This window comes from Mustela nigripes, chromosome 1 (genome assembly GCF_022355385.1).
Source record: "Mustela nigripes isolate SB6536 chromosome 1, MUSNIG.SB6536, whole genome shotgun sequence".
NCBI classification, from domain to species: domain Eukaryota; kingdom Metazoa; phylum Chordata; class Mammalia; order Carnivora; family Mustelidae; genus Mustela; species Mustela nigripes.
In genome coordinates this window covers 550,080-576,561 of record NC_081557.1, presented here as the reverse complement: position 1 = coordinate 576,561, position 26,482 = coordinate 550,080, and the positions used below count along the sequence as shown (strand labels likewise).

At 64.3% G+C, this 26,482-nt stretch overlaps 1 protein-coding gene across 2 annotated transcripts in view; it reads left to right on the top strand.

Moving 5' to 3' along the window:
- CHID1 (chitinase domain containing 1) overlaps positions 1 to 24,916 on the top strand; it is a 26,221-nt gene extending 1,305 nt beyond the window's left edge. The window contains exons 2-13 of one of the 2 annotated variants that reach the window (XR_009403949.1): positions 7,281 to 7,433; positions 7,959 to 8,108; positions 8,358 to 8,490; positions 9,154 to 9,198; positions 9,684 to 9,790; positions 10,108 to 10,169; positions 13,141 to 13,233; positions 16,439 to 16,540; positions 17,097 to 17,252; positions 24,238 to 24,343; positions 24,575 to 24,617; positions 24,737 to 24,782. Coding sequence is in view for 1 of the 2 variants with exons in the window: in XM_059397971.1 (XP_059253954.1) it covers positions 7,281 to 7,433; positions 7,959 to 8,108; positions 8,358 to 8,490; positions 9,154 to 9,198; positions 9,684 to 9,790; positions 10,108 to 10,169; positions 13,141 to 13,233; positions 16,439 to 16,540; positions 17,097 to 17,252; positions 24,238 to 24,318; positions 24,575 to 24,617; positions 24,737 to 24,835 (1,224 nt within the window). In the remaining variant the exon portion in view is untranslated. Of the gene's footprint in view, positions 1 to 7,280; positions 7,434 to 7,958; positions 8,109 to 8,357; positions 8,491 to 9,153; positions 9,199 to 9,683; positions 9,791 to 10,107; positions 10,170 to 13,140; positions 13,234 to 16,438; positions 16,541 to 17,096; positions 17,253 to 24,237; positions 24,344 to 24,574; positions 24,618 to 24,736 lie in introns of both variants that reach the window. The other variant, XM_059397971.1, reaches the window with a different exon arrangement.
- The last annotated feature ends 1,566 nt before the right edge of the window (positions 24,917 to 26,482 follow it).

Sequence of the window (26,482 nt, the reverse complement as noted above, 5' to 3'; positions counted from 1 at the left end):
GTGCGGGTGTGTGCGTGCGGGTGCGTGCGGGTGCGTGCGTGCGGGTGTGTGCGGGTGTGTGCGTGCGGGTGTGTGCGGGTGTGTGCGTGCGGGTGTGTGCGTGCGGGTGTGTGTGCGTGCGGGTGTGAGCGTGCGGGTGTGTGCGTGCGGGTGTGTGCGTGCGTGTGTGTGCGTGCGGGTGTGTGCGTGTGTGTGCGTGCGGGTGTGTGCGTGCGGGTGTGTGCGTGCGGGTGTGTGCGTGCGGGGCCGGCGCGACGGGTGAGAGTGCGGGGCCCGGGAGAGAACGGGCGTGAGAGCCGGTTCGTGCCAAACGGTGTGGGAGTGAGCGCGCGACGGAGGGCGGCCAGCACCTTGCTGTGCCTGGGCTGCCGAGCCAGGGCGTGGTGGCCGCCCTGTCCCAGAGGCCACGCCGGGGTGCGGGGCAGGTGGCCCGTGCGGGTTGGGGGACGCCGGGTGGGTTCCTCTGCGTTCGGCCGCGCGCCTGGAAAGCCGTGGACGCTGCGCTCTGGAAGGTCACTGGGCCCTCGTCTGCGCAGAGCCAGGGGACAGCGGGTTGGTGGCAAAATGGGCCCCGAGCCCCCTGCGGCGTCCGGTGTCCGTGGCTGTGTCGGGGGCGTGTCGCACGGGGCCGCGCCGCAGCTTCACTCCGGGCCGGACGCTCTCCGCTCCCTGGCCCGGGCCTGGCACGCCGCACGGGGGCACTGAGGGTCCCAGGGCCGTGCCCGTCCCGCCTCGCAGGCTGCCCTGCCTGGCCAGAGCCGCTCGCCCGTCACGCGGGAGCGCGGTCGGCTGCGGGTTGCGTGCGGCCGAGACCGCGCGGGATGGACCGCGGCTTGCGGCGGAGCGGCCCGACTCTGTTGGCCAGTGGCTCGGGTGCGCCGCGTGCTGGTGACACGCTCCGGGCACGGCGGCCAGCGTTTCTCACGCTGCGTCGGACAGAAGAGCCAGACGGGTCCCTTTTTTTTAAAGATTTTAGGTATTTATTTGACAGACGGAGATCACAGGTAGACAGAGAGGGTGGGGGTTGCAGGCTCCCGGGGAGCAGAGAGCCCGCTGGGGCTGGATCCCAGGACCCTGAGACCATGACCCGCCCGAAGGTGGAGGCTTCACCCACTGAGCCACCCAGGCGCCCCCCCTTTTTTTTTGAAAGATGTATCCGTTTCGGGAGTGAGCCGGTGGCGGCCGGACCAGGAGAGAAGCGCAGTCCCCGCCGGGCTCCGCGACCGGAGCCGAGAGCCGGCGCTGGACGCTGAGCCCGCGGAGCCACCCAGGCACCCCTAGAAATCAGTTTCTTTAAAATGAGGCGAGGGGCGCCTGGGTGGCTCAGTGGGTTAAGCCGCTGCCTTCGGCTCAGGTCATGATCCCAGGGTCCTGGGATCCAGCCCCGCATCGGGCTCTCTGCTCAGCAGGGAGCCTGCTTCCCGCTCTCTCTGCCTGCCTCTCTGCCTACTTGTGATCTCTCTCTCTGTCAAATAAATAAATAAAATCTTTAAAAAAAAAAAATAAATAAAATAAAATAAAATAAAATGAGGCGAGGAAGATTCGCAGCGTTTCCCGAGCGGGGGCCGCTCTGGTGAGCGGCTTTCACGCGACACACGCCTGTGCACACGCACACCTGTTCTGGCCCGTGACACACCGCTCCTGTGGGTCTCACAGAGCGCTTGAAGGCTCCTGCGGTGACGTGCGGTCCTTGGTCCGCACACGCTGGCAGTCCTCCCAGGAGCTCGGGGTCCCCAGAACATGGGCTCTCCGTTGTTGGAGCAGATCGGAGACCCCTGCCTTCCAGGGCCCCTCTCGGGGACCCCAGACCTGAGGGGGTCACTGACACCACACTCTGCGGGCCGTGCTGCCTGAGGGAGGTCACTGGTGTGCGTGGGGAGCTGCAGAGAGCACGGGAGAATTTGCCCTCGGGCCTCGGGAGGGATGGCCGTCCGCGGTGCTAGCAGGGCGCCGTGGGAGGTGCCAGACAAGGCCTCCCCGCCGCTTAGCCACCCCCCTGCGCCCCCCCCCCACACGTCCCAGCAGCTCACACAGTGTGTCCTCCCCACCACAGGTCGGGCATTCGGTCTGGAAAGTGCGTGGCCGGTCAGGGAGAAGCCCAGCACTCACGCGCAGCGCACTCATGACACCATCGCGCCTCACGCTGGGGCTGGCCGCTGGGCGCAGTCGGTGGCAGTGCCAGTCCAGGCCTTGCGCTCAGTCTGGCTCTTTCCGTTGCTGCCTCCACTGTATACAGAGCCGGGCAGGGTCCGTCTCCTCCCCCGGACCAGCTCCGCTTCTATCCTTTCCTCCTTCCCCACGGTGTGAAATAGGTCAAGGGGCAGGTGAGCCATAGGCAGAGGGGTCTCTAGGTGGGCGGGCGGTGAGTGGGGCAGCCGTCCGTGGACAGAGGACGTGGAGGCTACTGGGGCACACCCCAGGCTACTGTGGATTGCTTGAGGACCACCCTACCGCTTGGTTTCTCGTACTTTCCATACTCAGTGACCCAGACCTCCACTCTGGAGCTGAGCCAGAGACTCAGGTCACGGAGTGGGCCCGGGGGGCTGGGGTCAAAGGTGGGGGTGCCCGGCAGAGTAGGCCGTACTCCTCACACTCACCGCCCCACTCCACGTGGCTCCTGCCGGCAGGTGCTCTTGTCCGTGGATGCACAGCTGGCCTCTCAGCTCCGCAGCCCCCCGTGCAAGCACCTGTGCTCAGGTGTCTTTCTGGCCTCCCGGTGGCCAGGCCTCCGAGAGTGAGCCCCTCACAGCTTGGCAGCCTCGGTGTCGGCCTAACCCAATGAGTTTTGGGCCACCTGCCCTCTGCTGTGGCCGAGCTGTGGTCACAAGATGGGAGGGGCAGGGGCTGTTGTCCTTGATGATTCTGATGCCAGGGAGTGTCAGAGAGGAGCTGCCGGGCGGGGCGGGGCCGCGGATGGCAGTCTGGGCCTGGGTCCTTGCTCCCGTCCCCACAGCCCCTTCAGAGTTGCCCTTGCGGCTGTGTCCCTTCTGTCCTCCTGTGAAGCCCTTGGGCCAGCCTTTTGTGCCTCCCTGCCTCTTGGGGAGGGACCTCCAGGGCTCCTCACCCTGGCCTCTGCTCTCCCAGGGCAAGTATGCCTTGCAGCTGCCCAGGGGGTGACGGCCCGAAGCTGTGCAGCCTGTGCTGCTCTGCCAAGGAAAGTCGCTGAAGAGGAGGGTCTGGGAGGAGGTGAACACAGGCTGCTGGCCAGGAGGTGAACGGGGGAGGGGATGGGGGGGATGGAGGGGGAGGGGATGGAGGGGGAGTGCTGCAGAAGGCCTGACTCTCCGCACATGACACGGCACGGTACACGGCACACCCTGCCGGGGGCTCTGGTGGCCCCATAGCCACTGCTCATCAGGAGGCTCTGCTGGCTCCCCGGGGCCTGTGGGGTCTCCTCTGCCTCTGCCACCAAGTGGCTCCTTAGCTGGTCTGGAGGGGGAGTCCAGCTGTGAGTCTCTGGACCCACACACTTGCACACCTCAGAGCCTCATTAAGACTACAACCAGCCTGGGCCTGCCTGTGACTCGACTGCCCTGGGAGTGAACCACGAGGAGGCAGAATGGCTGGGGGGTGGGGGTGGGGGGCAACAGAACCTGAAGGAACCACAGGCTCTTCAAAGGCCGGAGCAGGAGAGCCAGAAAATACAGCTGAGCCAAAAAGATGCAGGGTTCTCCGCCGATAGCTTCCTCCTTTACTTTGTAGTATCGCCCTTTCTGTACTTTGCTCTGTAGGTGTGTGTGCACACAGGAATTCTTAAATAAGACTGGGATCCTTTTGCATATGTGCGTTTCATAACATTTGCACCCACCAGTGCACTGTGCACCGAGCACCCCCGTACCTGTCCGGACTCCGCGTACGGAAGCGTGGGTTACCCTGTTGAAGCAGTGCCGTGATGAACCACCTCTGTTCCCCACAGAAGCGCAGGAGTTCCCCAGACTCTAATTGGTGAAAGGAAACGTATTGGAAAGTATATTTATGACTAGATTGTCATCCCAAAGGTGTGTGCAAATTCGGCGAGAGCTGTTGCTGCCCCAGGTCCACACTGTTAGCGCCGTCATCTCTGGTGCTCGCCAGCACTGGGTGTCCGCTCCTTCCTTCAATCGCTGGTGAAGCGGAGGTGCTGTTTCTGGGGCTTAGTGCCTCTCTGTGTAGTCCAGGAGATCTCTGTATATTCCAGGGCGTCTCTGCCTATTCCAGAGGATCTCTGTGTGTTCCAGGGGATCTCTGCCTATGCCAGAGGATCTCTGCGTATTCCCGGGGATCTCTGTGTACTCCAGGGGATCTCTGCCTATTCCAGGGCGTCTCTGCCTATTCCAGGGGATCTCTGTGTGTTCCAGGGGATCTCTGCCTATTCCAGAGGATCTCTGCATATTCTGGGCCACCTCTCTGTAGTCCAGGGGATCTCCACGTATTCCAGAGCGTCTCTGCCTAATCCAGGGGATCTCTGTGTGTTCCAGGATGTCTCTGAGTATTCTGGGGGATCTCTGCGTGTTCCAGCGGATCTCTGCATAGTCCAGGGGATCTCCGCGTATTCCAGGGCGTCTCTGCCTAATCCAGGGGATCTCCACGTGTTCCAGGGGATCTCTACCTATTCCAGAGGATCTCTGCATATTCCAGGGGATCTCTGTGTGTACCAGGGGATCTCTGCCTATTGCAGAGCGTCTCTGCCTAATCCAGGGGATCTCTGTGTAATCCAGGAGATCTCTGCCTATTCCGGAGGATCTCTGTGTATTCCAGGGCGCGTCTCTGTAGTCCACGGGATCTCCACGTATTCCAGAGCGTCTCTGCCTAATCCAGGGGATCTCTGTGTAATCCAGGAGATCTCTGCCTATTCCGGAGGATCTCTGTGTATTCCAGGGCGCCTCTCTGTAGTCCACGGGATCTCCACGTATTCCAGAGCGTCTCTGCCTAATCCAGGGGATTTCTGTGTGTTCCAGGATGTCTCTGTGTATTCTGGGGGATCTCTGTGTGTTCCAGGGGATCTCCGCATAGTCCAGAGGATTTCCGTATATTCCAGGGCGTCTCTGTCTATTCCAGGGGATCTCTGCATATTCCAGGGCATCTCTATGTATTCCAGGGGATCTCTGTGTGTTCTGGGGCATCTCTACCTATTCCAGGGTGTCTCTGTGTTACTGGCATCTCTGTGTCTGGGGCATGTATAACGTGGGTTACTTCTGCATTATGGGTCATCTCTATGTTACAATGTGTCTGTATTACACAGTATCTCTATTATGGGGTATCTGTATTGCGGGGTTTGCCTGGCTTTACAGGGTATCTGTGATTGCGTGTCTGTATGGGGTACCTGTGTGTTAGGGAGTTTGAGATTCTGTGTAGTAAGAGGTATGACTGCACCTCTTTGTTTCCTATATTTTTGCAGTGGGGCATTTTTTTTATTGGAGTGTCTTTTTTCTTTTTTGTATAAGATTTTATTTATTGATTTATTTGGCAGCGAGATAGTAGGCAGAGCAGCAGGCAGAGGGAAAGGGAGAAGCAGGCCTTCCATCAAGGAGGGAGCCCAGTATGGGGCTTGATCCCACGACCCTGGATTGTGATCCGTGCCGAAGGCAGCTGCTTAACTGACTGAGCCACCCAGGCGCCCCTTATTGGAGCCTCTTGTTCTTTTTCTTTCTTTCTTTCTTTCTTTTTTTTTTTTAACATTTTATTTATTTATTTGACAGAGAGAGAGAGAGATCACAAGCAGGCAGAGAAGCAGGCAGAGAGAGAGGAGGAAGCAGGCTCCCTGCTGAGCAGAGAGCCCGATGCAGGGCTCGATCCCAGGACCCTGAGATCATGACCCGAGCTGAAGGCAGAGGCTTTAACCCACTGAGCCACCCAGGCGCCCCTTATTCTTTTTTTTTTTTTTTTTAAAGATTTTATTTATTTATTTGACAGAGAGAAATCACAAGTAGATGGAGAGGCAGGCAGAGAGAGAGAGGGAGGGAAGCAGGCTCCCTGCCGAGCAGAGAGCCCGATGTGGGACTGGATCCCAGGACCCTGAGATCATGACCTGAGCCGAAGGCAGCGGCTTAACCCACTGAGCCGCCCAGGCGCCCTTCTTTTTTTTTTTTTTTAAATAAATATTTTATTTATTTATTTGACAGAGACAGTGAGAGAGAGAACACAAGCAGGGGGAGTGGGAGAGGGAAACACAGACTTCCCGCCAAGCAGAGAGCCTGATGTGGGGCTCAATCCCAGGATGCCAGGATCATGACCTGAGCCAAAGGCAGACTCCCAGTGACTGAGCCCCCCCCAGGCAATCCGACTCTTTTTCTTGATTTGTAAGAGTTCTTTGTTCATTATGGATAGATAATGGGTAGGAATGCTTTGTGAAGTACGTTCTAATTTTTTTTTTGGCTTATTCTTTAAATTTGCTTTTTTATTTCCTAAATTAAAGTGTCACTTTTTTATTTTTTAAAGATTTTATTTATTTATTTGACAGAGAGCGCACAAGCAGGGGGAGCGGCAGGCAGAGGGAGAGGTAGAATCAGGCCCCCCCCCCCCGCCACCAGCAGGGAGTCCGATGCCCGGCTCGATACCAGGATCATGACCTGAGCCAAAGGTAGCTGCTTACCAACTGAGCCACCCAGGTGCCCTTAAAGTGTCACGTTTCTTTCTTTTTCTCTTTTTTTTCTTGCTTTCATAGGATTTTATTTATTTATTTGAGAAGAGAGCACAAGCGCGGGGGGGAGGGGCAGAGGGAAAGGGAGAAGCAAACCCCCCACCGAGCAGGGAGCCCAGCGCAAGGCTTGGTCCCAGGACCCTGAGAGCATGACCTGAACTGAAGGCAGAGGCTTTAGCGACTAAGCTGCCCAGGTGCCCCTAAAGTGTTACACTTCTGTGTAAGGAATTCCGTTGACGTGTTCTTCCCTAACCTCCCGGCCGCTGGCGGACTTGGGACGGCCTTCTCCGCCTGAGCGTGCAGAAGAGGACACTCATACTTTCTTCGAGTCCTTCCTGTGGCTCCGCTGTTTTACGCTTAAGCCCTCCCGTAGCCTGGATTTCTTTGGGTTGGTGGGAGGCAGCCGCCGTTTTCGCAGATGGCACCCATGGTCAGGGCAGCCCGGAGGCAGCGGGGAAGGGTTTCGGACGGGCGTCTGAAGAACGAGGGGCCGAGCAGTGCGGGGGCTGGGCAGGCTGCTCGGGCTAGCCCTGGGTGGGGCTCTGTCCCGGGACCAGTGCCCAGGCCAATGCCACAAGGACCCAGGCCCCATGAGGGGCTCCTTTGGTAGAGGGGACACCGCACACTGCTGGTGGTCATGTGTGTTCTGCTGTCCCCGCAGCCCCCGGCCCCTGCGGTTGGAGCGCACTGTGGCGCTCCCGCCATGAGGACACTGCTCGGCGCGCTGTGGCTCGCTCTGGCCTGCAGCCCCGTCCGCACTACTCTGTCAAAGTCAGATGCCGGAAAGGCCGCCTCGAAGACGCTGCTGGAGAAGGTAGGCGTGTTCCGGAGGCTGGCTTCTTCCTGCCGCCTGGCGTCGTGTGTCGAGGCCTGTGATGCTGGACTCTGTGGGCCCAGAGCCTAGGGCCTTGGCCTCCTTGGGCGGCCGGCCGGTACTGCCCCAGGCTCTGGCTGATGGCCTGACGGGGAGCAGTTTCTGGCGACGGGGCTGAGGGTGTGCCGGCCCTCGCTAGCCCAGAGTCAGCCTTCGCCCTGCCTCTGCGGCTCCCCGCGGCCGCGCTCTCATCCTGCGTTGTGGAGTTCTGTCACATGCGCGGCAGTCGGGGGATCCCTCGAGACACTCGCCACGCCTTTGTGCCATTTTGCTGGCATAGGAGAGTGAGTCCTTGGGACTGTCGGCTTGCTCAAGGGCGGGCCTTTCCCTGTGGGCTCCGGTCAGCGGCACCGTGTTGGTTGCAGGACACAGTGCCTGCCTGATCAGAGGACCGTTGCTCAAGGTCCTGTGGCCTGCCTGTGGTCGGCAAGCCCTGACCGCTTAGTCCTTTTGCTTTTATCTCAGACTCAGTTTTCAGAGAAGCCTGTCCAAGACCGGGGTCTGGTGGTGACAGACCTTAGGGCTGAGGATGTCGTTCTGGAGCATCGTAGCTACTGCTCAGCCAAGGCCCGGGAGAGGCACTTTGCCGGGGATGTCCTGGGCTACGTCACTCCAGTAAGCCGGGCCCTGGGGCGGGTAGGGAGGTTCCGAGGGCAAGGTGGCCACTGGAGTCCACCTTCCAGGGCTGTGCCATGCAGGGGCGTGGGGAAAGAATGATCGAACAAGTGACAGCCATCCCATGGGTTTTCCGGGGACTTGTCTTGCATGGCACAGGTGGGCCTGTGGTGTCCCGGTTCAGAGGTGTCTCTAGGGCCCTCTGTCCACAGCTACAAGCGCACTCACCTGTTCTCCATTTCCTGCCAGTGGAACAGCCATGGCTATGATGTTGCAAAGGTCTTCGGGGGCAAGTTCACACAGATCTCGCCCGTGTGGCTGCAGCTGAAGCGGCGGGGTCGGGAGATGTTCGAGGTCACGGGCCTTCATGACGTGGACCAAGGTTCTCACGTTGCTGCTCATCTGTGCTGGTCCTGAGGGCTCAGAGGGTGTGAGTGCATGTCCGCCTGTGTGAGTGTGAGGGTGTGACTGTGTGGGGCTGTGTGTATAGCTGAGTGTGTGTGCAGGAGCATGAGACTGTCGGCCCTTGGCCCAAACTCTGTCCCCTCTGGCGGTTTGTACGCAGGGTCCAGGGAGGAGGTGTCTGGGAGGGCCCAGCTGTCTTGGCGGCCCCCTCTGTGAGCACGCACCCAAGTCCACATAGCTGTTCCCCTCTGCAGTTTGAAGAGGGGAGGTGTTAGCTAGTTGTGGTGTTCCAAGACCTGAAGCCATCCCTTGATGCTGGACACAGGCTGGGCGGCACTGGGACCTGGCCCTCAGGCACCCTTTAGCTCCAAGAAACTGCCCCAGCCCCCTTGGAGGCCACCTTTGTCTAGATGTGGCCAGTGCCACCACTTTGTCTCGGGTGGCCCAGAGGTCTGACCTGCCCTGGCTGGTCCGCAGGGGGAGGAGAGGGGAGAGGAAGAGGAGGAGGGGCTAGGCCCACGGAGTCTCTCCTGCCGCCTCCCCTCTTCACGCCCGTTGCAGGTGCCCCCGCGCTCTCTCCCTCGGGAGAGGCCGCGGCGTCCTGCGGCGCTGCTTTGACGCTCCTCTCCTCGTCCCACAGGGTGGATGCGAGCGGTCAGGAAGCAGGCCAAGGGCTTACGGATAGGTAAGTCCGGTGGGCCTGGGTTGTCAGGGCACCCAGCCTTTAAGCCACACGCTGTGAGGTAGAGGCCCTGGCAGGACCAGGCTGAGAGTGATGCCAGCCCTACCTGCCCAGTCCCGGGGCTCACAGCTGGCAAGGGTGTTCCCAGAGCACAGTGGGATTAGCGGGGTCTGGGGATTGGAGCAAGCGAACAGGTGACAGCTGCACAGGAGGAGCCAAGCCGGGTGGGGCCGGCTGGGGACTGATCCGGGTGGAGGACAGTCCGGAAGGAGCCAGGCAGTGAGGAGCTGGGAAGCTGGGGTCTGGGCATTCAGAAACTTGGCGTGTGCAGGGAGAGGGGGTCGGCATTACCCGATGCCCCCCACCGCCAGGTCACATGGGTGCTTAGCTGTGTGGTCATTCTGCTGTGTGTGGTGGCCAGGGGCTACCCTAAGGGCAGGGCCAGGTACAGAGGGGTCACTTTCCCTGTGTGGGTCTGTTCCCCCAAGTGCCCCGACTCCTGTTTGAGGACTGGACTCATGAGGACTTCCGGCATGTCTTGGACAGCGAGGACGAGATAGAAGAGCTTGGCAAGACCATGGTCCAGGTGGCCAAGGTGAGGCCTGGCACTGCATGGGCTTCCACTTGGCCACAGAGGTCCTCTGGGCTAGGGAGGCCTCCCTTGGGAGATACCTGGCTGCCCACTGCCCTCCAGGCCCCCAGGGGTTGGGGTTGGAGAGACACATGCGTGAACAGGACACACGAGGCTGAGCCCTTCTGCTCCTGGCTCCTGTTGGGACCCCCACACTGCCCCCTTCAAAGAGGGGCTTCGGGGCCTGCCATGACCTCCCCGATGTGTGGTGGCGGCTCTGTGACCTTCCCACCCACCCCTCCGAGCTACTGGACCCTCTTCACCTGCCCTGTGCCTTTCAGAGCCAGCACTTTGACGGCTTCGTGGTGGAGGTCTGGAGCCAGCTGCTGAGCCAGAAGCACGTGTGAGTGGGCTGTGGGCTCTTCCTGGCCCCCCGGCGTCCTGGAGGAGGCTGAAGGAAGGACCGAGGGAGCACGGTCGTGGGGAGGGCCCTCGTCCTCCACCCCGGGCAGGGACGGCACCCCAGAAGCAGTCAGGGGCCAGCGTCGGGCCCTCACCACGCTGCATGGATGGGGAAGGGGGCGTGCTAAGCGTCCCCCAGGGATGCCTGCCGGGGGGGATGCCTGTGGCAACAGCAAGGGTAGACTGGGACGTGAGCAGGAGCTCCTCTGCCGAGAAGAGGTCCGCAGAGTGCGGCTACGGAGTCATCCAGGGCGAGAGCAGCCGCCCAGGCCCGCAGGCTCTGCGTGCTCCCCTCGCAGTGGCACCCACACCGCCTGTGGCCAGAGTGACCAGCAGAGTGGGAGTGGTCAGGTGTTGCCTGCAGTGGCCACCACCCATTTCCGTCAGGGTCATAGGGTCAGCCCCACAAGGGACGGGGGTTGTCGAGCTCTCCTGTGCGGGCCGCTTTGGATGTTTGCACAGCAGAGCAGTGGTGTGACCTGCACGGGGCCGGGGGCAGCAGAGGCTGGCGGCCAGCTACCCCTGGCTCTGGAACAGCCATCCCCTTGCTCTTCTGCCTGGAGAAGTCTCAGCTCAAAGCCTGAGCCGCTCCCCCACCTCGCTTCTCCCTAGCAGGGGGCCCTGGGCTCGGGCGGCCCTCCCTTTCTGCCCTGCAGCTGCCGGCCATTCTCTGCCCACTCCGGGGCGGCGTCGGAGTGCCGGTGGAAGGCGTGCCGTTGGCTCTCGTCTCTGCCTAGGGCCCGGCAGGCCTGGGGGCTCCCTGCCCAGGGTTGGAGGAGCAGGCCTGGCTGGGCAGCTGTGGCTCCCGGCACACTTGGGCCCGAGTCCGTAGCCCCGGGAAGGCCCTGAGGCCCAGTTTGTGGGGGAGGGTGGGTAGAGATAACGTGAGCCAAGTTGAGGGGCTTCCCGTGTTTGTCGGCAGCCGGCATAGGGCCGGTGTGCACGGGGTCCTGGCTCAGCCCAGAGACCCTCACCTCTCCTCCCAGGCAACAGCCCTGACAGGGTGACCTTGCAGAACCTTCTGGAGGTGGAGCTAGAGCCCTTTCCTTGCAGCTTCTCACCAGGCAGCTTGATTCTGCCCGCTCACTGCAGGGGTGGACACCTGAGCCGCAGCTAGGACGGAGCAGGCACGTGTGACGGGCGGGCCAGCAGGGCGGGCGGGCCAGGTGGAGTGGGGCGGAGAGCAGCCGGCGGAGCAGATGGCTCGGGCCACGTTGCTGCCTGGGAGCCATCTCCCAGGACGGGATGGGCCAGGCTGCAGTGAGGCACGATGGGAATAGTTCACGAGGCCGTCCCCACCTGTCACCGTCTTCGGGGCGTCTGACGAGGTGTCCGAGGGCACCATTTCCTTCTGGAGAGGTCAGCCCGGAAAGGCCGTTGTGGGCAAATGCTATGGGGCACATAGCCTGTGCGGTGTGGTGGGGACGACAGCACAGTGCTGCCTGGACGGCCTGGACTCCAGGGTCTGGCGTCCTCCGGCCTCCCTCCCACGCAAGTCCTCTGGGGAGGAGCAGGTGGTCTGAGCAGCTGGAGCAGGCAGGGCGGGCGCCAGCGAGTGGCCTGGTCCCCACCATGCGCGCCCAGGGCACACGGGTGACCCTGGATTCGCAGCTGGTGAGTGCCGCCCCCGGTGCACAATACCAGCCGTCCCTTCTCACAGAGATGCAGTCCCAGGGCCGTCCGGAAAGCTAGGAAAGCTGCTGACGGTGCTGACGGTGCTGTAGACACCGTGACAGCTGCTGGCAGCATGGGTGGGCACGTGCCCTGCAAGGTCCTGACCGGGGCCCAGGCCGCCTCGTTGCAGGAGAGACTCCCCCGCGCCAGGCCCCACTCCTGCTGAGCCACGCTCCCACGGTCGGTACCCAGCCCGTGCTCGTCCAGACAGCCGGGGCCGGACCTGGACCCTGCGCATGTTTGTGGGGCCTTGAGGTGGGCACTGGGCCCTGTGCCCTGGCTGTGCGAGGGTAGCCAGGACAACACCCCCCATCCCTGCCGGTGAGCATCCCGCTGCCCCAGCCCCTCTGATTGGCCCCGTGCGTGGGCACTGGACTCACTGTGCTCTGCAGACTGGGCCCAGGCCGGACAGCCCAGGAGCAGCTTGGCTGCCTGCCTGCAGGGCTCCTGGGTGCCTGTCCCTTGATGGTCCTTGCTGCATGACCTGAGGGGGTGGGGTGGAGCCGGGTTAGTTTCCATTCCACTGGCCATACCTGGTGTGCCTCTAGGGGCCAGAGGAGCCCATGACTGCAGCTCCCTCTGTCCCCCACCTGGTGGCCCACTTCCTATTGAGACATGTCCAGGCCCAAGTGGAGAGTCGCACCTGCTGCCCACCCACGGGTGTTCCTTCTGTGTGTCGCAGGGCCGAGGATACCCCCCACCCTAGGCCTGAGACAGACAGCTGTGTCTGGGTCTTCCAGGCTCGGGGGTGGCCACAAGAAGGGACTGGGGAGTTGCGGCCAGTGCTCTGGGGCGCTGGGCTAGGACACCACCTCAGCACAAGGCCTGGTTGGTGCAGCTGCCCTTGCTTTTCCTGTCCCGAGGCACCTCGCAGGTGCTCTGTGACACCCAGTAGGTCAAGTGGTGTTTTGTGGCCTAGACTGACCCAGTCACCAGCAAGTCAGCACCCAGGACACCTGTAGGTCCTTCCTCACCCCTGGGCCAGGCTATGTGTCTGGGAGATATTCTGAGGGTGACCCTGAGCAAGGAAGGACAGGAACCAGCCACATTCTGAGCAGGCCCAGTTTGGGGGAGGGTGGCCCCTGCGGGAACTGCCAGGCCGCCTTGAGCGTCTGCATGGTGCAGGGCCACACTGGAGCCCTCCAGGATGCTAAGTGCCCATAAAGGGGCGCCGGCCCCGTAGCAGGTCAGGCTCAGGCCCCTGGGCTTCCTGTCCCTGATCTCCGGGTTCTTCGCAGGGCTCTCATCCACATGCTCACCCACCTGGCCGAGGCCCTGCACCAGGCTCGGCTGCTGGCTGTCCTGGTCATCCCACCGGCGGTCGCGCCCGGGTGAGTACCAAGCTTGCTGGGGGCAGGCCGCTCCTTCCTGGTCGGTGGCAGAGTGGGGTGGGTAGATGCCGTGGCGCTGGGGACCCGCGTCAGCCACTGCGGCATGTCCTTGCACAGCCGCAGCGGAAGGCTGCGCCCGTCCCCCCAAGCATTGGGAGACGTTAGAGGTTCTTAAATTTGAAGGGCCACGTCTCTTAGACACTTCCACTCACTCTCAGGTGCAGTCCTAGACCTTCCCCACGACATAGGTCCTTGGGCGGTCAGGGCCATGTGGTCACCCGGCCTCCTTCCCCAGCCCAGCTCTTCACCCTTCTGGACCCCAGGGGATAGGGAGGCTGAGCAGGCCAGGCCCTAGTTGTAGGAGCCATGTCCCCTCTCCCCAGGACATCACCTGGTGCCCGGCACCACGGATGCTCCAGCTCTGTCATGAGGACCGGGGCAGACCTGGGGTCCAGGGGCGTTGTTGGGGAGCTGGCCACAGAGGTCTGGGTGGGACCAGCTGGGGGCTCTGTTTGGCCTTTGCTAGCCTGGCACCATGGCCCACAGGTACCTGCTGCTGTCCCACCGCTGGCCCGGGAGGAAGCAGCTGGCCCCCCATCGAGTGGCCACAGGGTGGTGTGCTGAGGGGGGGAGCCGCACGGGGGTGCCTTGGGGGCCTGGGATGTCCAGCCGTGGTTCAGAGCCCAGCGGGCTCGCGGAAGCGCCAGTTGCCACACGGAGCCTGCAGGTCACTCCAGCGGCTACAATAGCTGCTCCCTGGGACAGCCCCGGCCTGGCCTTCATGCCCCACAGTCCCCACCATGTGCCACCAGAGGCTGTGGGCTGCGCCCCTGTGCCCTTTGCATGACTAGGGCAGCGCTCTGCTAGCGGAGTTTCCTCCCCGCGCTGTCAAGGTCCTCAGTCGACACCTGTGTCCCCAGGCCGGCAGCTCCCTCCTAGAGCGGGGCGGGCGCCGCTCAGCCCAGGAGGGAGCGCGGCCGGGGCCCCATCTGTCTGTCTGTCCTTCATGCTGCACGTACAGACGTCGGTGTGCATATTGGTGAATGTGTGTGGGCTGCGCGTGTCCTGAGGCTCTGGTGGGGCCTGCTGCTCCCAGGGCAGGGGCTCTTGTGGCTGCCTGAGGATGGAGCTCAGGCTGGGCCTGGAAGAGGAGCTTTCCTCTGCGAAGGCCGAGGGACAGGCCCTCTAGAGCCTGTGGGCTTGGCTACAGCACTTGGTGCCCATTTCGCGGGTCTCTCAGATTCTGTGGGTGGCTCGGGGAGCAGAGCCGGCTTGGCTTTGTCATTGTTTACAGCCAGGAGCCACCCGTGGGATGGGTGCAGGGGGCACCGTCCTCAGAGGCAGGGCCGGAGTGCCCACCTGCGGCGCTCTCCACAGAGCCTAGCGGCTTCTGGCACGGACACAGGGCAGGGGTGCGGAGGATGCACTGGAGAGTCGGGGTGGTGACGGGTTAGCCGCCCCTCGGGGCCACCCCCCTGGGCCTGGCCTGGAAGGGCAGGGGGACTGCGGTGGGGTGCATCCATGCCCAGGGGTTCTTACTCTGAGCTCCTGGCACCGAGGCAGGAAGTAGCCCGCCCCTCACTCTTCAGCCACCAAGGGCACATGCGCCGTGCTAAGGCAGCTGAGGGGGGATCTTGGGTGGACCATGGCCAGTGTGGTCAGGGCTGAGGGTGGGGCTTTCAGCTGTGATGGACGCCCCTCCTGGCCACCTGGGTGTGCACTGTCCCAGCTGTACCCAGCCCAGTGTTTCCCCGAGGCTCTAGCTGGTGGTGGCCCACAGGAGCTCATCCCGTGGACGTCAGGGACCCCATACACACTTGCTGACAGCTCCCCAGCAGGCCCAGCAAATCCCACGTCCTGGCATTTTCTGTGGCAGGATGTCATCGTGTAGTGGGACGCCATCGTCCCGTTGTCCACCTCCCGAAGGCCTGCTAGTTCGGGCAGCCGTGCTGACTTCGAGCCCTGCCTGTGGGGTCGCAACCATGCCCCGTGGAGCTGCTACCCTAGAGCCGTCACTCATCTGTGAGCTCCGGTGGAGGAGGAGCCGAAGGCTTGGGTGGCCCCCAGGCCTGTGGGGAGCAGATAGGGAGAGTGTGGGCGGTGGCCCCTGCCTTCCACACACCATCTCTCAGGTGCCCAGCAGGGCTGTTGTGGGGGCCGCCCCGTGGCTAGTGGCAGAGCCCAGTGGCCACACACAGAACCTACACTGACCCCAAGGAGGACTGGGTGCCAGAGAGCTGGTCGGGGGTAGGACTTGGGGTTTACCACCAATAGGTGACCCCTCTCTGGTGTCTGGGGGCAGATAGAGGAGAAGGGGGGCAGCGTCGAGCCACAAGCATGCGGCCGGGGGGGCAGGGAGATGGGGCAGCGTCCTCCCGGGGGAAGAGATCGGTCGGCACCATGGGAAGTGGGGTCCCCTGGGGTGCCTGAGTGGCTCAGTGTGTTAAGCCTCTGCCTTCAGCTCAGGTCATGATCCCACAAGCCCCGCATCGGGCTCTCTGCTCAGCAAGGAGCCTGCTTCCTCCTGTCTCTCTGCCTGCCTCTCAGCCTGCTTGTGATCTCTGTCTGTCAAATAAATAAACTCTTCAAAAAAAGAAATGGGGTCCCCAGCAGGTTGGGGTGACTGCAGCAGTGGGGCCGAGGGCAGACATGGCCGGTCAGGGTGACGGCGGAGGGAGGTCTCCGTGTGGGGTGAAGCAGGAGGGGCTGACGGCAGAGCGTTTGGGAGTCCTGGGGAGGGCAGCAGCTGTGGAGGCGCAGAGGCTGGGAGCTGCAGGAGGAAGTTAAGGGGAAGACAGACCCCAAGGGGGTGGCAGTGGCTGCAGGGCCCCACCCTGCCCAGGCCAGCCAGCTCGGTGAGCAGGAGGAACTGTCTGGACGGGAGGCAGGGAGGGCCAGGACGGAGAGAAAGGAGCCTTTGCGTGAACGCCAGCACTCGGCTCGATCTGGTGGCCTTCTCAGCCCATCCCTGCTCTTGGAGTGTGGCCCTGACTTGGCTGTGGGCTGGACCCTTGAACTGAGTGACAAGTCACTTTCCGGGGAAAGTGACCTGCAGCCCTCCGCCAGTGGAGGAAGGAAGGGGCGTGGTCTGGGAGCCCCCGCAGCCGGCTTGCTCGGGCCTTGGGTGGGCTCAGGTGCCCGCTGGAGGTGGGGCTGGCTGGGCTGTGGGCGATGGGCAGTGGAGGACGCGCGGCTCTTGTCGCAGGACCGAGCAGCGGGGCGCGTTCACACACAAGGAGTTTGAGCAGCTGGCCCCGGTGCTGGATGGCTTCAGCCTCATGACCTACGACTACCCCACAGCACAGCAGTGAGTGTGTGCGCCAAGGGCCCCGTGGGTTCTGTGCCTTGGGACAGAGATGCTCACTTCTGGGGCCTGGACACTGGACAGGCAGAGGGGGCAAGGCCTGGTTGGCCAGCAGCGTGCGTGGGGCCGTGCTGCTGTCAGCTCTCGTCTCCAGGGACGCAGGGGGCCTGCTCCCTTTTCCTCTGAAGCCCACAGTTGCCTCTGCACTGAGCAGCCTTCACATTCTCGGGGCATGTGAGGGGAGAGGACAGCTCTCATGGGAACACCGTCGTGGGGTGTCCATCTGTGCCCAGCATAGTGGCCGCTGGCACTGGGCCTGCCTTGTTGCTAAGGAGAAGCTGCTCCTCTGGGTGGGGTCCCTGCCCCCAAGGGAGCCCGGGGCACGGGCGGAGTCACGGTGCTGTCCGCCCGGAGGCCTGGGTCCAGCTGGAAGGTGCTGCCTGCTGTCTGCTGCCTTCCTTCCCCCCATGCGGCCCGCTGTGCCAGCCTGGGGTGCCCATAGGACATGGCAGGAGGCCTCTGCCTGCGGCTGAAACCCGCTCCTCCCTCGCTCCCACAGGCCTGGCCCCAATGCACCATTGTCCTGGGTTCGAGCCTGCGTCCAGGTCCTGGACCCCAAGTCCAAGTGGCGCAGCAAGATCCTCCTGGGGCTCAACCTCTATGGCATGGACTACGCAGCCTCCAGGGACACACGTGAGCCTGTCATCGGGACCAGGTGAGCCCAGCGTCCCCATGATGTGGCACAACCCTCATTCCTGTGGGTCTGCGAGTCTCCCGGGGGTGGTGGCTTAGAGCTGGGGAGGGGCCGGGCAGGGTCTGAGCCTGTCGGGTTGGGGGGCACTGTCCTAGCACTGCCACCAGGACACCCCTTGACCCCTTGAGGTGGCGCCCCGTCCGCAGGCAGGCAGACCGCCTGCCCAGTGCGAGAGGCAGGCAGGCCTGGCCCAGGAGGCCCTCCGTTCGGGCGCACACCCACTCCGTGTGGGGTCGTCTCCTGCCCAGGGCCCCCTCGTGGCTCTTCCCTCGCTTCTGCAGTGGCAATTCTGTCAGCCTCATCCGGCGCTGGTTGTTTGGAAGGTGCTTCTCCTGGGCGTGTGGCCCCAGGCTGTCTCGTCCCTGTCTTCCTGCCACAGCTGTCCGGCGACACGGCGCCAGGCACACTTTGGTGGCCGTCCTGTCACATGTTTTCCTTTCTGTGTTTTGCACTCGGTTTGCGTTGAGTTTTGGGACCCGTGTGTTTATACTTTTAATGAAATTTGGAAAAATGTTGGCCAGTTTCTTCCAATTCTTTTTTCTGTCCCGCTTTTCCTCTTCTACTTCGGGCTCTCAAATCCGTGCGTCAGGTCAGTCGTCCCCGCTCGCTGGCACGCGCGGCCTTTCCTCTCTCGCTCGGTGTTCACTGGTGTTCCGTGCCCGTGGCTCGCGTGCTGTCCCCTCGCTGCCTTTCGCGCTCCCGTGCTGTGGGGCTCACGTCCAGAGGTCCGTGCTGGGTGGCCGGCCGGGTCCCCCGCTCCTCGCACGTGTGGGCTTGGCTGCAGCAGCCACGCTCGGAGTCCGGCCGCCCCGGGTCCGCTCTGCCGGCGCTCCTCTCCCGTGCTCCTGGCTGGCCGTTGCCCTGCGGACCTGTGCTCCTGGGGTGGACTCTTCATTTGAGGCGTCCGGACGCCGTGCGGGCTGGCCGCTCTTCCGGAGCGCCGTCCCATCGGCGCGGACGGGGTCTGCACGCTGCGGCCTGGGGGCCTGCCTGTCGCACCTGGGGTCCTTGCCGGCACTTTCTCTGTGGGTCACCTGCAGGCCTGCCTCGGCCAGGGACCCGGCGTGTCATCCTGGGCCGGGGGCTGACTGCTCAGTGTGCTGCCCCACCAGGCCTGTGTACGCCTGTCCGGACCTGTTGTCCGTGGAGACCCTCCAGCAGTTTCCGGGGGCGGAAGCTGTTCGGTTGGCCCTCGGCTAGACTCGCGTTCTGAGGGGCTGCTCCTAGCCACCTACCCTGGTTGGGGCAGGGGGGCTTCCCTGTTTCCTCCAGGCCCCTCCTGCTCTGAGGGCTTGGCTTCCAAGACAAGGAAGAATGCCCGTGGGGGGGGGGGGGGCACGACCACCTCTCACTTCGGCTGTCCCTTCCTTTGGGGGGACATCAGGATCTGCTCTGCTCTGTGGTGGGGACGGGCTGGTGGTGGCCTCACCAGGACCACGTCCTGTGTCTGCACAGCTGATGCTGGGGTCCAGTGCAGGCCTGTAGTGCCCACCCCTCACCTGCCCCTGGCGCCGGGCGCACTCCGTCTGAACGAGGACCTGCCCCTCTCTGCTGGGAAGGGCCTGGGGAGGTGGCGTGGCGGAAACAGCAGGAGCCGGGACAGGAGGCCAAGGGCTGGCTCCTCAGCTGCTGGGGGCTGAGGTGGTGCCTGGCCAGTTGGCAGGGATGCCGCCCCATCTCCCCGAGGCAGACTGCGGTTCTCGGCACCGGGCCGCCCCGTCCCCGAGAGCTCCCCGCTCCTCTTCATCTGTCCTGGCCAGGGCTGCTCTGTGCTCCTCCTGCGCTGCCCCTCCCCCATGGCAGCCCCGCACTGATGGCATTGCTGAGAAAGTTCTAGAAGCACTGCTGGGGCCCCTGCTCTGCCTGGTGTCCCTGACCCAGGTGCCCGGCTCATGGAGGCAGTGGCAGAGCCGTGTCCAGAGCTTGGGCTCCCAGCACCAGCCCCCAGGCCTTCAGGGAGCCTCGCAACCCTGTGTACCGACCGGGCGACTGGGCGTAGGATCCTGCATGTGAGGCCAGAGGGCCCCAGTGCCCCCTGCCTACCCCTGCTCCAGCCTCGGGCTCTGCTGGCCCAGGTCTGTGCAGCCAGGAGGCGGAAGCCCTGTGGTGCTCAGGCCGCCTGCACTCCCGTACCAACACTGCAGACCGTCACTGTCCCCAGTCCCGGAGACTGGAAGTCCCAGAGGCAGGAGCTGGCAGGACGCCCACCCCCGCCCCCGAGGCCTCTCTCCTCAGGTGCGGATGGCCGTGCTCTCCCTGGGTCCTCATGGGTCGTCCCTCCGTGCAGGTCTGTGTCCTGATCCCCTCTTCCTGTAAGGACCCCAGTCACATGGGATCAAGGCCACCCCAGGGACCCCGTGTCCCCTCCAGCACCTCTGTGGAGGCCGCAGCTCCAGATGCGGCCCCATCCTGGGGTGCTGGGGGTCAGGGCTCCAGCATGGGGATCTGGGGGACGCAGTTCATCCCTGCCACCACCTCTGGGGGGAGAGTCACCGTATTCACTTGGGGTGGGCCCACAGTAGTACGTGGCGTGGATCCTCAGGCTTGTTAAGCCCCAGTCTAGCCGTGAGTCCCACACCCACCACCTGCCCTCAGACTTGCGGGACTTCTGGCTGCCCCCCCATCCTGCTCCTCACCCCCTTCGGAGATGTCCCCCACTCGGGCTGCAGCCCACTCCCCTGCGGGCAGGAGGCCGAGGAGAGGACGGCATGGCTCCAGCCTGAGGGCAGCGGGTTGGTGGGAGGCTGGTCTGCAGGCCCAGAGGATGGGGCTGGGCCGTGTGTCCGGGATAAACACGGGCGGCCCTGTCCAGTCAGGCAGGAGGCCACCACCCAGCCTCCGCGTCCCCCGGCGAGCAGATGGCAGCTCAGCAGGGCCTCCCGTGTGTCAGAGTGGGCACAGTGCTGAGCTGGCAGGGCAGCAGCCCATGCATCTCAAGGGCACGTGGAGGTCAAGCCGCCTGTCCCACTTTAGCCCTGACTTTTGGGTGTGTCCCATAGAGAGGGGCTGAGGGACCTTGGGTGGCGGTGACAGGCCTGTGGCCAGCAGGCAGGGGCAATACTGTCGCCTCTGGGCATTGGGTGCTGACCGACCTGAGGATTTTGAAGCAGGCAAGGGGTCACGTCTGCTTCTCGGGAGGGCCGTGGCGGCAGGCTACCCCAGAGTCCCCTCCACCCCAGGCTTCTGCCTGCCTCACTTTAGAATGGGGCCAGGCCTGGTGCCCTGAGACCAGGCAAGAGACTGTGGTCCTGCTGGTGGCTCCCGGGTCCTCCTCGTCCCCCTCCTCGTCCCCCTCCCCCGTTTCTCCCCTTGTCCCCTCACAGCCCCCGGGTGATCACAGGCTGCAGGGCAGAGGGGCTGATGCCGCAGGCTTTACCTGGTCTTTTATCTGCCTGTGTGGTGGGATCCAGGTGGATAAAAGTGTCCTTCGTCCCCAGGGATGTTTGAGGGAAGGAGCAGGTGCCCCCAGGGGACCCACCTCCTGCTTCACTTCCCCCTCCCCTGGGAGTCCCCCTCTGGATCAGGGCCGCACCCTCCACGGTGGGCAGAAGAGGCCATGGTGGGGGGAGTGCCTGGGGGACTGGCTTCTGAGCCCTGTGAGGAGCCCCCAGGGTCCCGGGAAGGGCTTCTCACTGGTCCAGTGGCAAACAGGGCTGCAGTTCCAACAAGGGACCCTTGAGCCCCAGATGAGGTGTGGAGGGGCAGACACATGGCCCTCAGTGTGGTCACTCCCCACAGCCCCCCATGCGGTCAGATTCACGTTTAGGGGGCCTTTGCCAAAGCGGGGTCTCAAGCAGAGCATGTTCCTGGCACAGCACCTTCTCTAGGCCTCGCGGCACGGTGAGCTGGCCCGGTGGAAGGCACACGGGGCTGCTGGGGATCAGGAGTGGTGTCCCCTGCCTCCGCAACAGGGGAGTCGAGCCTAGGGAGGGCATCACATCCCCCACCCCAGGTCAGTCTGGGGTGAGAGCTACAGTCCAGACAAGGACCGCAGCTCCTGGTGAGAACAAAGGGCACAGAGTGGGGTGATGGCGGCTGGTCCCCCCAGTGTGGGCTGAGCACTCTCCCCACACCCGCATGAGCCCCTCAGCACCGATGTAACAGCAACAGGGAGCTGCTCCTCGGGCCCCTGTGGGTCTGTCTCCACCTCCTTTGCCCACAGCCTGATTCTTCCGGGCAGTCCTCCTGGCCTGCGAAGGGGCCTGACCTGGGTGCCCCTCTCAGGACCACACCTCTTTGATCTGGGAGCCACATGTTAGAGCTCAGCTCAGCAAGGCTCTGGATTGAGGCTGGGGGGTGGGGGGCGGGGGGGCCCTGGTCGGGCACCCTAGAAAGGCAGTTCACCAGGAGACACACTCTGGCCAGTCCCCGCAGGAACCTGCAGTGATGCACCCTGTTCCCCACGCAGCTGATGATGGGCCAGATGTGGGGTGCCGGGGGGCCCCGCAGTCACTCAGGCTCACCAGCTCTGCACCAGGAGCAGCCGGGGCAGCCTGTTTCAGGGTCGTCTGCCATCCCTGTCTTGGCCTCTCCGACGCTGAGCCCTGGGCACATTGCGGCAGGTGTCCCCAGTCCCTTCCAGGGAGTGTGGGACCAGCCACTTCACCATCTGCTCGGCCCCAGACAGAGCCAGGAGCCTGTGGTGGGGCAGGAGGCCAGCTCCCTCAGGCTTGGCCTGTGGCCTCCTGGCCTCTGCCAGCCGGGCCTGGGTTCTGTGACTGCCAAGGGAGCCTCAGGGACCGTGGTCTGCAGTGCCTGAGCGACCCTCCCAACTTACTAGTCTCTGCTGGCCACCCCCAGACAACACACAGGCCTGTCATGACCATGGCCAGGCTCCTCTGTGTGGCCTGGTCAGTCTCCAGCTTTGGGGATTCTGGGCAGCTGTGAAGCCCCCAGAGGTGGTGTGGGTCTAGGTACTGATCTGTAGAGCCCCGTGCCTGCCAAGTCCTGCCCAAGAGGCCGTCCTGCTTCGCTGGTGGGCCGAGATGTTCCGTAGGGCCTAGCCAGCCCCATGAGATCCCCCGCACCAGTCCAGGTGGACACCTGTTCTGAAGCTCTGGGGCCTGCAGCCCCCACCCGGCGGGGCCTCTCCTGCCCCTGCCCGGGGATCCCTCCAGGACCCCAGGGAAAGGCAGCCCCAGCTGGACCACAGCAAGATGGGTCCCTAACGGGCAGGTCGTACTTGGCAGTCTCCTTGAGATCCAGGGCTCCAGAGCGTCTCGGGCACTCAGGGGCTTGGGGATGGACACTTCCCGGCAAGGCCAGTCCCTGTGGCCTGACAGCAGTGCTGGGAATCAATCCCACTCCTCCTGGTCAAGGACAGCAGGTCTGTGCAAAGGCCCCATGGGCGGGGAGCTGTAGGGTGGAGCTCACAGGCAGGCTGCTGGGTCCCCATCGCCATGCCCCATCTCACTCCAGCAGCCCCTGGGCGACCTCCCTGGGCTGCTTCTTGGGTCTGAGTTCCTGGGGCCCTGGGCCTTGCTTTGGTCTTCGTCACCCTTTCTTTTGCTGGGTCCTGCTGCCCAGCAGCCTGCTCTCGTCTTGGTCCTGGGCCTCCTCGTGCACCTTGCTTGGAGGGTGCCCATCCTCACGGCCTGGCTCCCCGGATGCCTTCTGCTGTGCCCTGCCCATGAGGGGCAACTCTGGGGGGGCTCCGCTGCCTGTCAGGGGGCCCTGCAGGCCAGGGTCCTCCTGTCACCCAAGACGTGACTGGCCCGGAACCCACTGAACTTCTAGCGTGGGCCTACATCAGGGAGACCCTGCGCTCCCCACCCCCAGCCTGAGAAGACTCACACGGCCTTTGGGGAGGTGGGGTCGGGACCGCTCCGAGGGGGCTCCGGGTCGGCAGGGCCTGGGGTGCGGTGGCTCTGGCTGCGGCAGGACCGGCAACAAGGAGAGGCCACTGGGCGTGTGGATTCTGTGCTCGGTGTTTGTCAGGCCCTGGGCCCCCTGGCCAGTGGGAGGTCAGGAATCTGGGCTGGCGGGGACCTGAGGTCGGGGTGCGGGCAGGTCCGCAGGCCAGCTCGGCCGCGGTCCAGCATGGACGGCTTAGACTTGGCCCAGCCTGTCGCGTGCCTCCGGTCTCGTGGGGGCAGGGGTCCCAGCGCGGCGTGCAGGGGGACCTCAGGCCCTGCCACAGCAGGTGAGAAGCCACAGGCTAGTTTCCTTCGGAGCCGCGGGGCCCCTGCACCCTTCTCCCCCTCCCTGGCTGGGGCGGGTCTGCACACGCGCATCCTGATTCGGTCTGGCCTCGTGGTACTTTCCAATCTGAGGCCTTGTCTCGGCGGGGGAGGCGTCCTTCACACCCACAGACTCGGCGAGGCCAAGCCCGCCAGGCCGGCCCGTTCGGTGCCTCCATCTGTGTGGCTGGCACCTGCGATTCCATAGTTTCCTCACCCAAAGAGAAGCCCTGAGCCCCCTTAGCAGCAGTGCCCTGGACGACTGGTGAGCACAGCCGCGTTCTCCTGTGACACTCAGCAGTCCCACGAGCGCCAGCTCTGCCCCCACACGCACATGCCCTCACTCTGTGCACACGGACACTCGTGGGGCAGATCGAGGACACAGCCGGAGGCCCAGTCGGGACGCCCAGCGCCTGGGTGCCGTCGCACACTTGCCGCGCAGCCCCAGGTGCCGCCGGGCCCGGGCCCGCATCTCAGCAGCCGTCAGTCGCCATCTCGTCCTTCCCCTGCCCCCGAGAGAGGACTCGGCCCCCAGCCCACGCGGGCCCAGGGCTGCAGGTCCCAGGCGCTGTCCTGGGCTCCCGTGTCGGGGGTGCACACGTGACCCTCCCACAGTGGGGGTGCTGCGGGCGCTGCCTACACCGGCCGGGGTCGTAGCCGCCGCGTCCTGCTGCCTGCCTGTGACAGCCCCAGCTGGCGTGGCCCCTTCAGGTGTCCGGACGGTCTCCAGGACGCCCACACCCATGCCGCGCCCCCCCCCCCCCCAGGTACATCCAGATGCTGAAGGACCACAGGCCCCGGATCACATGGGACAGCCAGGCAGCAGAGCATTTCTTCGAGTACAAGAAGTGAGTGTCCGGCTGGAGACCCTAGGTGAGGGGTGCGCCTGCCCAGGCTGGCCAAGGGCTCCGGGGCCAGCAGCCTGAGCACCGCCTCCCGGGGGCTGCGTGGCCCGAGCAGTGGGACCCGTGGAGGGCCCTTCCCTGCGGGATGCAGAGACCTCTGCTGGAAGGGGAGGCGGGGCCGGCTCCCCCTTCGCCTGGGGATGGGGGTGGTGGGAGGAGCAGAAGCCGCAGGAGGCCCAAGGCCCATCTTCTTTTGCAGAAGCCGAGGTGGGAGGCACGTGGTCTTCTACCCAACTCTGAAGGTATGCGTGGGCCGGCCTTGATGCTGGGGGTGGGCAGCAGGTGTAGCCCCTCCCACAATGACCCTTGCCCTCAGCGAGGAGGGGGGGGGAGGCCTGGCTGACGCTTCCTGTGGTGGCAGTCTGTGCAGGCGCGGCTGGAGCTGGCCCGGGAGCTGGGCGTCGGCGTGTCCATGTGGGAGCTGGGCCAGGGCCTGGACTACTTCTACGACCTGCTCTAGGCCTGGCCGTGAGCAGACGTAGGCTTCCCCAGCGACACAGTGACCGGTTCACACGCGAAATACAGACTCTTCTCGGTTTTCCGTTCGGTGTCTGCTGCAGTCCTCGAGCGGTGGCCGAGGGGTCCTGGGAGCCAGGCCTCTTCGCCGGCGGTGTGCGGAGGGGCCGTCCTGCCGGTGCTGCCCAGAGGACACGGGCCCCTCCCACGCAGCCCTCACTGCGGCCGGGCCGGCCCTCTCCACTGTGGACCCCCGGGCTGTGCTGAGGGGGCTCGGCCTCTCACTGCCCATACCGGCCGGGTGAGCTCGACAAGGGTGTGGGGGCCGCTGGACAAAGCCCAGCGCAGAGCAGCTGTTCCTGTCCCACAGAAGGACCCCGGTGGGCCCCTGGGTGCCAGTGGGCTGGGCGGTTGTCGGGTCTGCCCGCAGGTGTAGCCAGGCTCCCGGAATGAAACCGCAGGAGAGACTCCGGGACTGCCTGTAGCCAAAGACAGCTGGCCCCTGCCCCCACAGCCCCCCAGCTAGAAGGGCTGCTGGCCCCTGCTCCCCAGCCGCTGGGCTCGGTGGCCCATGGGCTCCAAGCAGCACAGCCCCCTCGGTAAGCAGGCCCGGCCAGGGCCCGGTGCTGTCCACAGGGCCAGAGTCCTGCCGGGCCAGACCCGACTGACCGGGCAGGTGCTGTATGGGAACTTGGGGCTTCCATGCTGCAAGTGTGGGGGCAGAGGCCGTGCTCCCTGCTCTCCTGCTGTGGGACATGAAGCAGGAAGGGCTCTGAGGGGCAGCCAGTGCCCTGGTGGAGTGGCCCCACAGAGGAACCCCGTAGTTCTGAGGGGCACGGGCCCTGCCAAGTGCCCGGATTCCTAACCCAGCAGACTTGCTGGGGGGCGGGGGCAGGGCAGCTGCTGCTAGGGCAGATGAGGAGTCTGGGCCCGCGCAGAGGGACGGAGAGAGCGTGGCGGGGGGAGCGGAGCTGTCGTGGGGAGTCCGTGTGCACACCTGTGGGGGCGTGTGTGTGCTGCTCAAGCACGCGTGTGCATGTATGTTCACATGTACGCCCGTCTGCTTGAGGGTCGGCTTGTGGTTCCCCGAGTCCCCACACCAGCGCCCCCGGCAGTGGGCAGGAGCAGAGCAGGGAACTGTGGGCACAGGCCGGCATCCCCTTGACCCGGCTTCAGAGGCCCGGGCAGGAGGGGAGCCCGGAGGCCATGGTGCCAGGGCTGGGGTGCCAGGCTCTGGGAGGTCTCAAGTCTGTTCTGGAGCTGGGGGTGAGACGCGGAGCCGGGTAGGTGACAGACACTGGGTGTGGGGGGGAGGGGGGACCAGTAAAGTGGGGAGACCCCTGGGGGCAACCCACGCAGAGCAGTGAGCCTCGGAAGCAGAGAGCCAGCAGGGGCGGTCTGGGCTGGAGGGCAGGGACCCTGGGCTCCAAGGCCACTGGAGGGAGGGTCATGGGAGAAGCTGAGTCAGGGCTGGAGTCTGAGGGTCACATGGGAGGCTGTGAGCCGAAAGGGTCCAGGTCTGCGAGCCCTTCCCGTGGGTCCAGGCTGGCCCGCGGCGTACTCCGGAGCAGCCGGGCGTGGGGCAGGTCTGTCTGTGGTCACACATACCAGTGGGGGGACCTGGTTCCCAGCAGGAGGGCTCTATGGACAC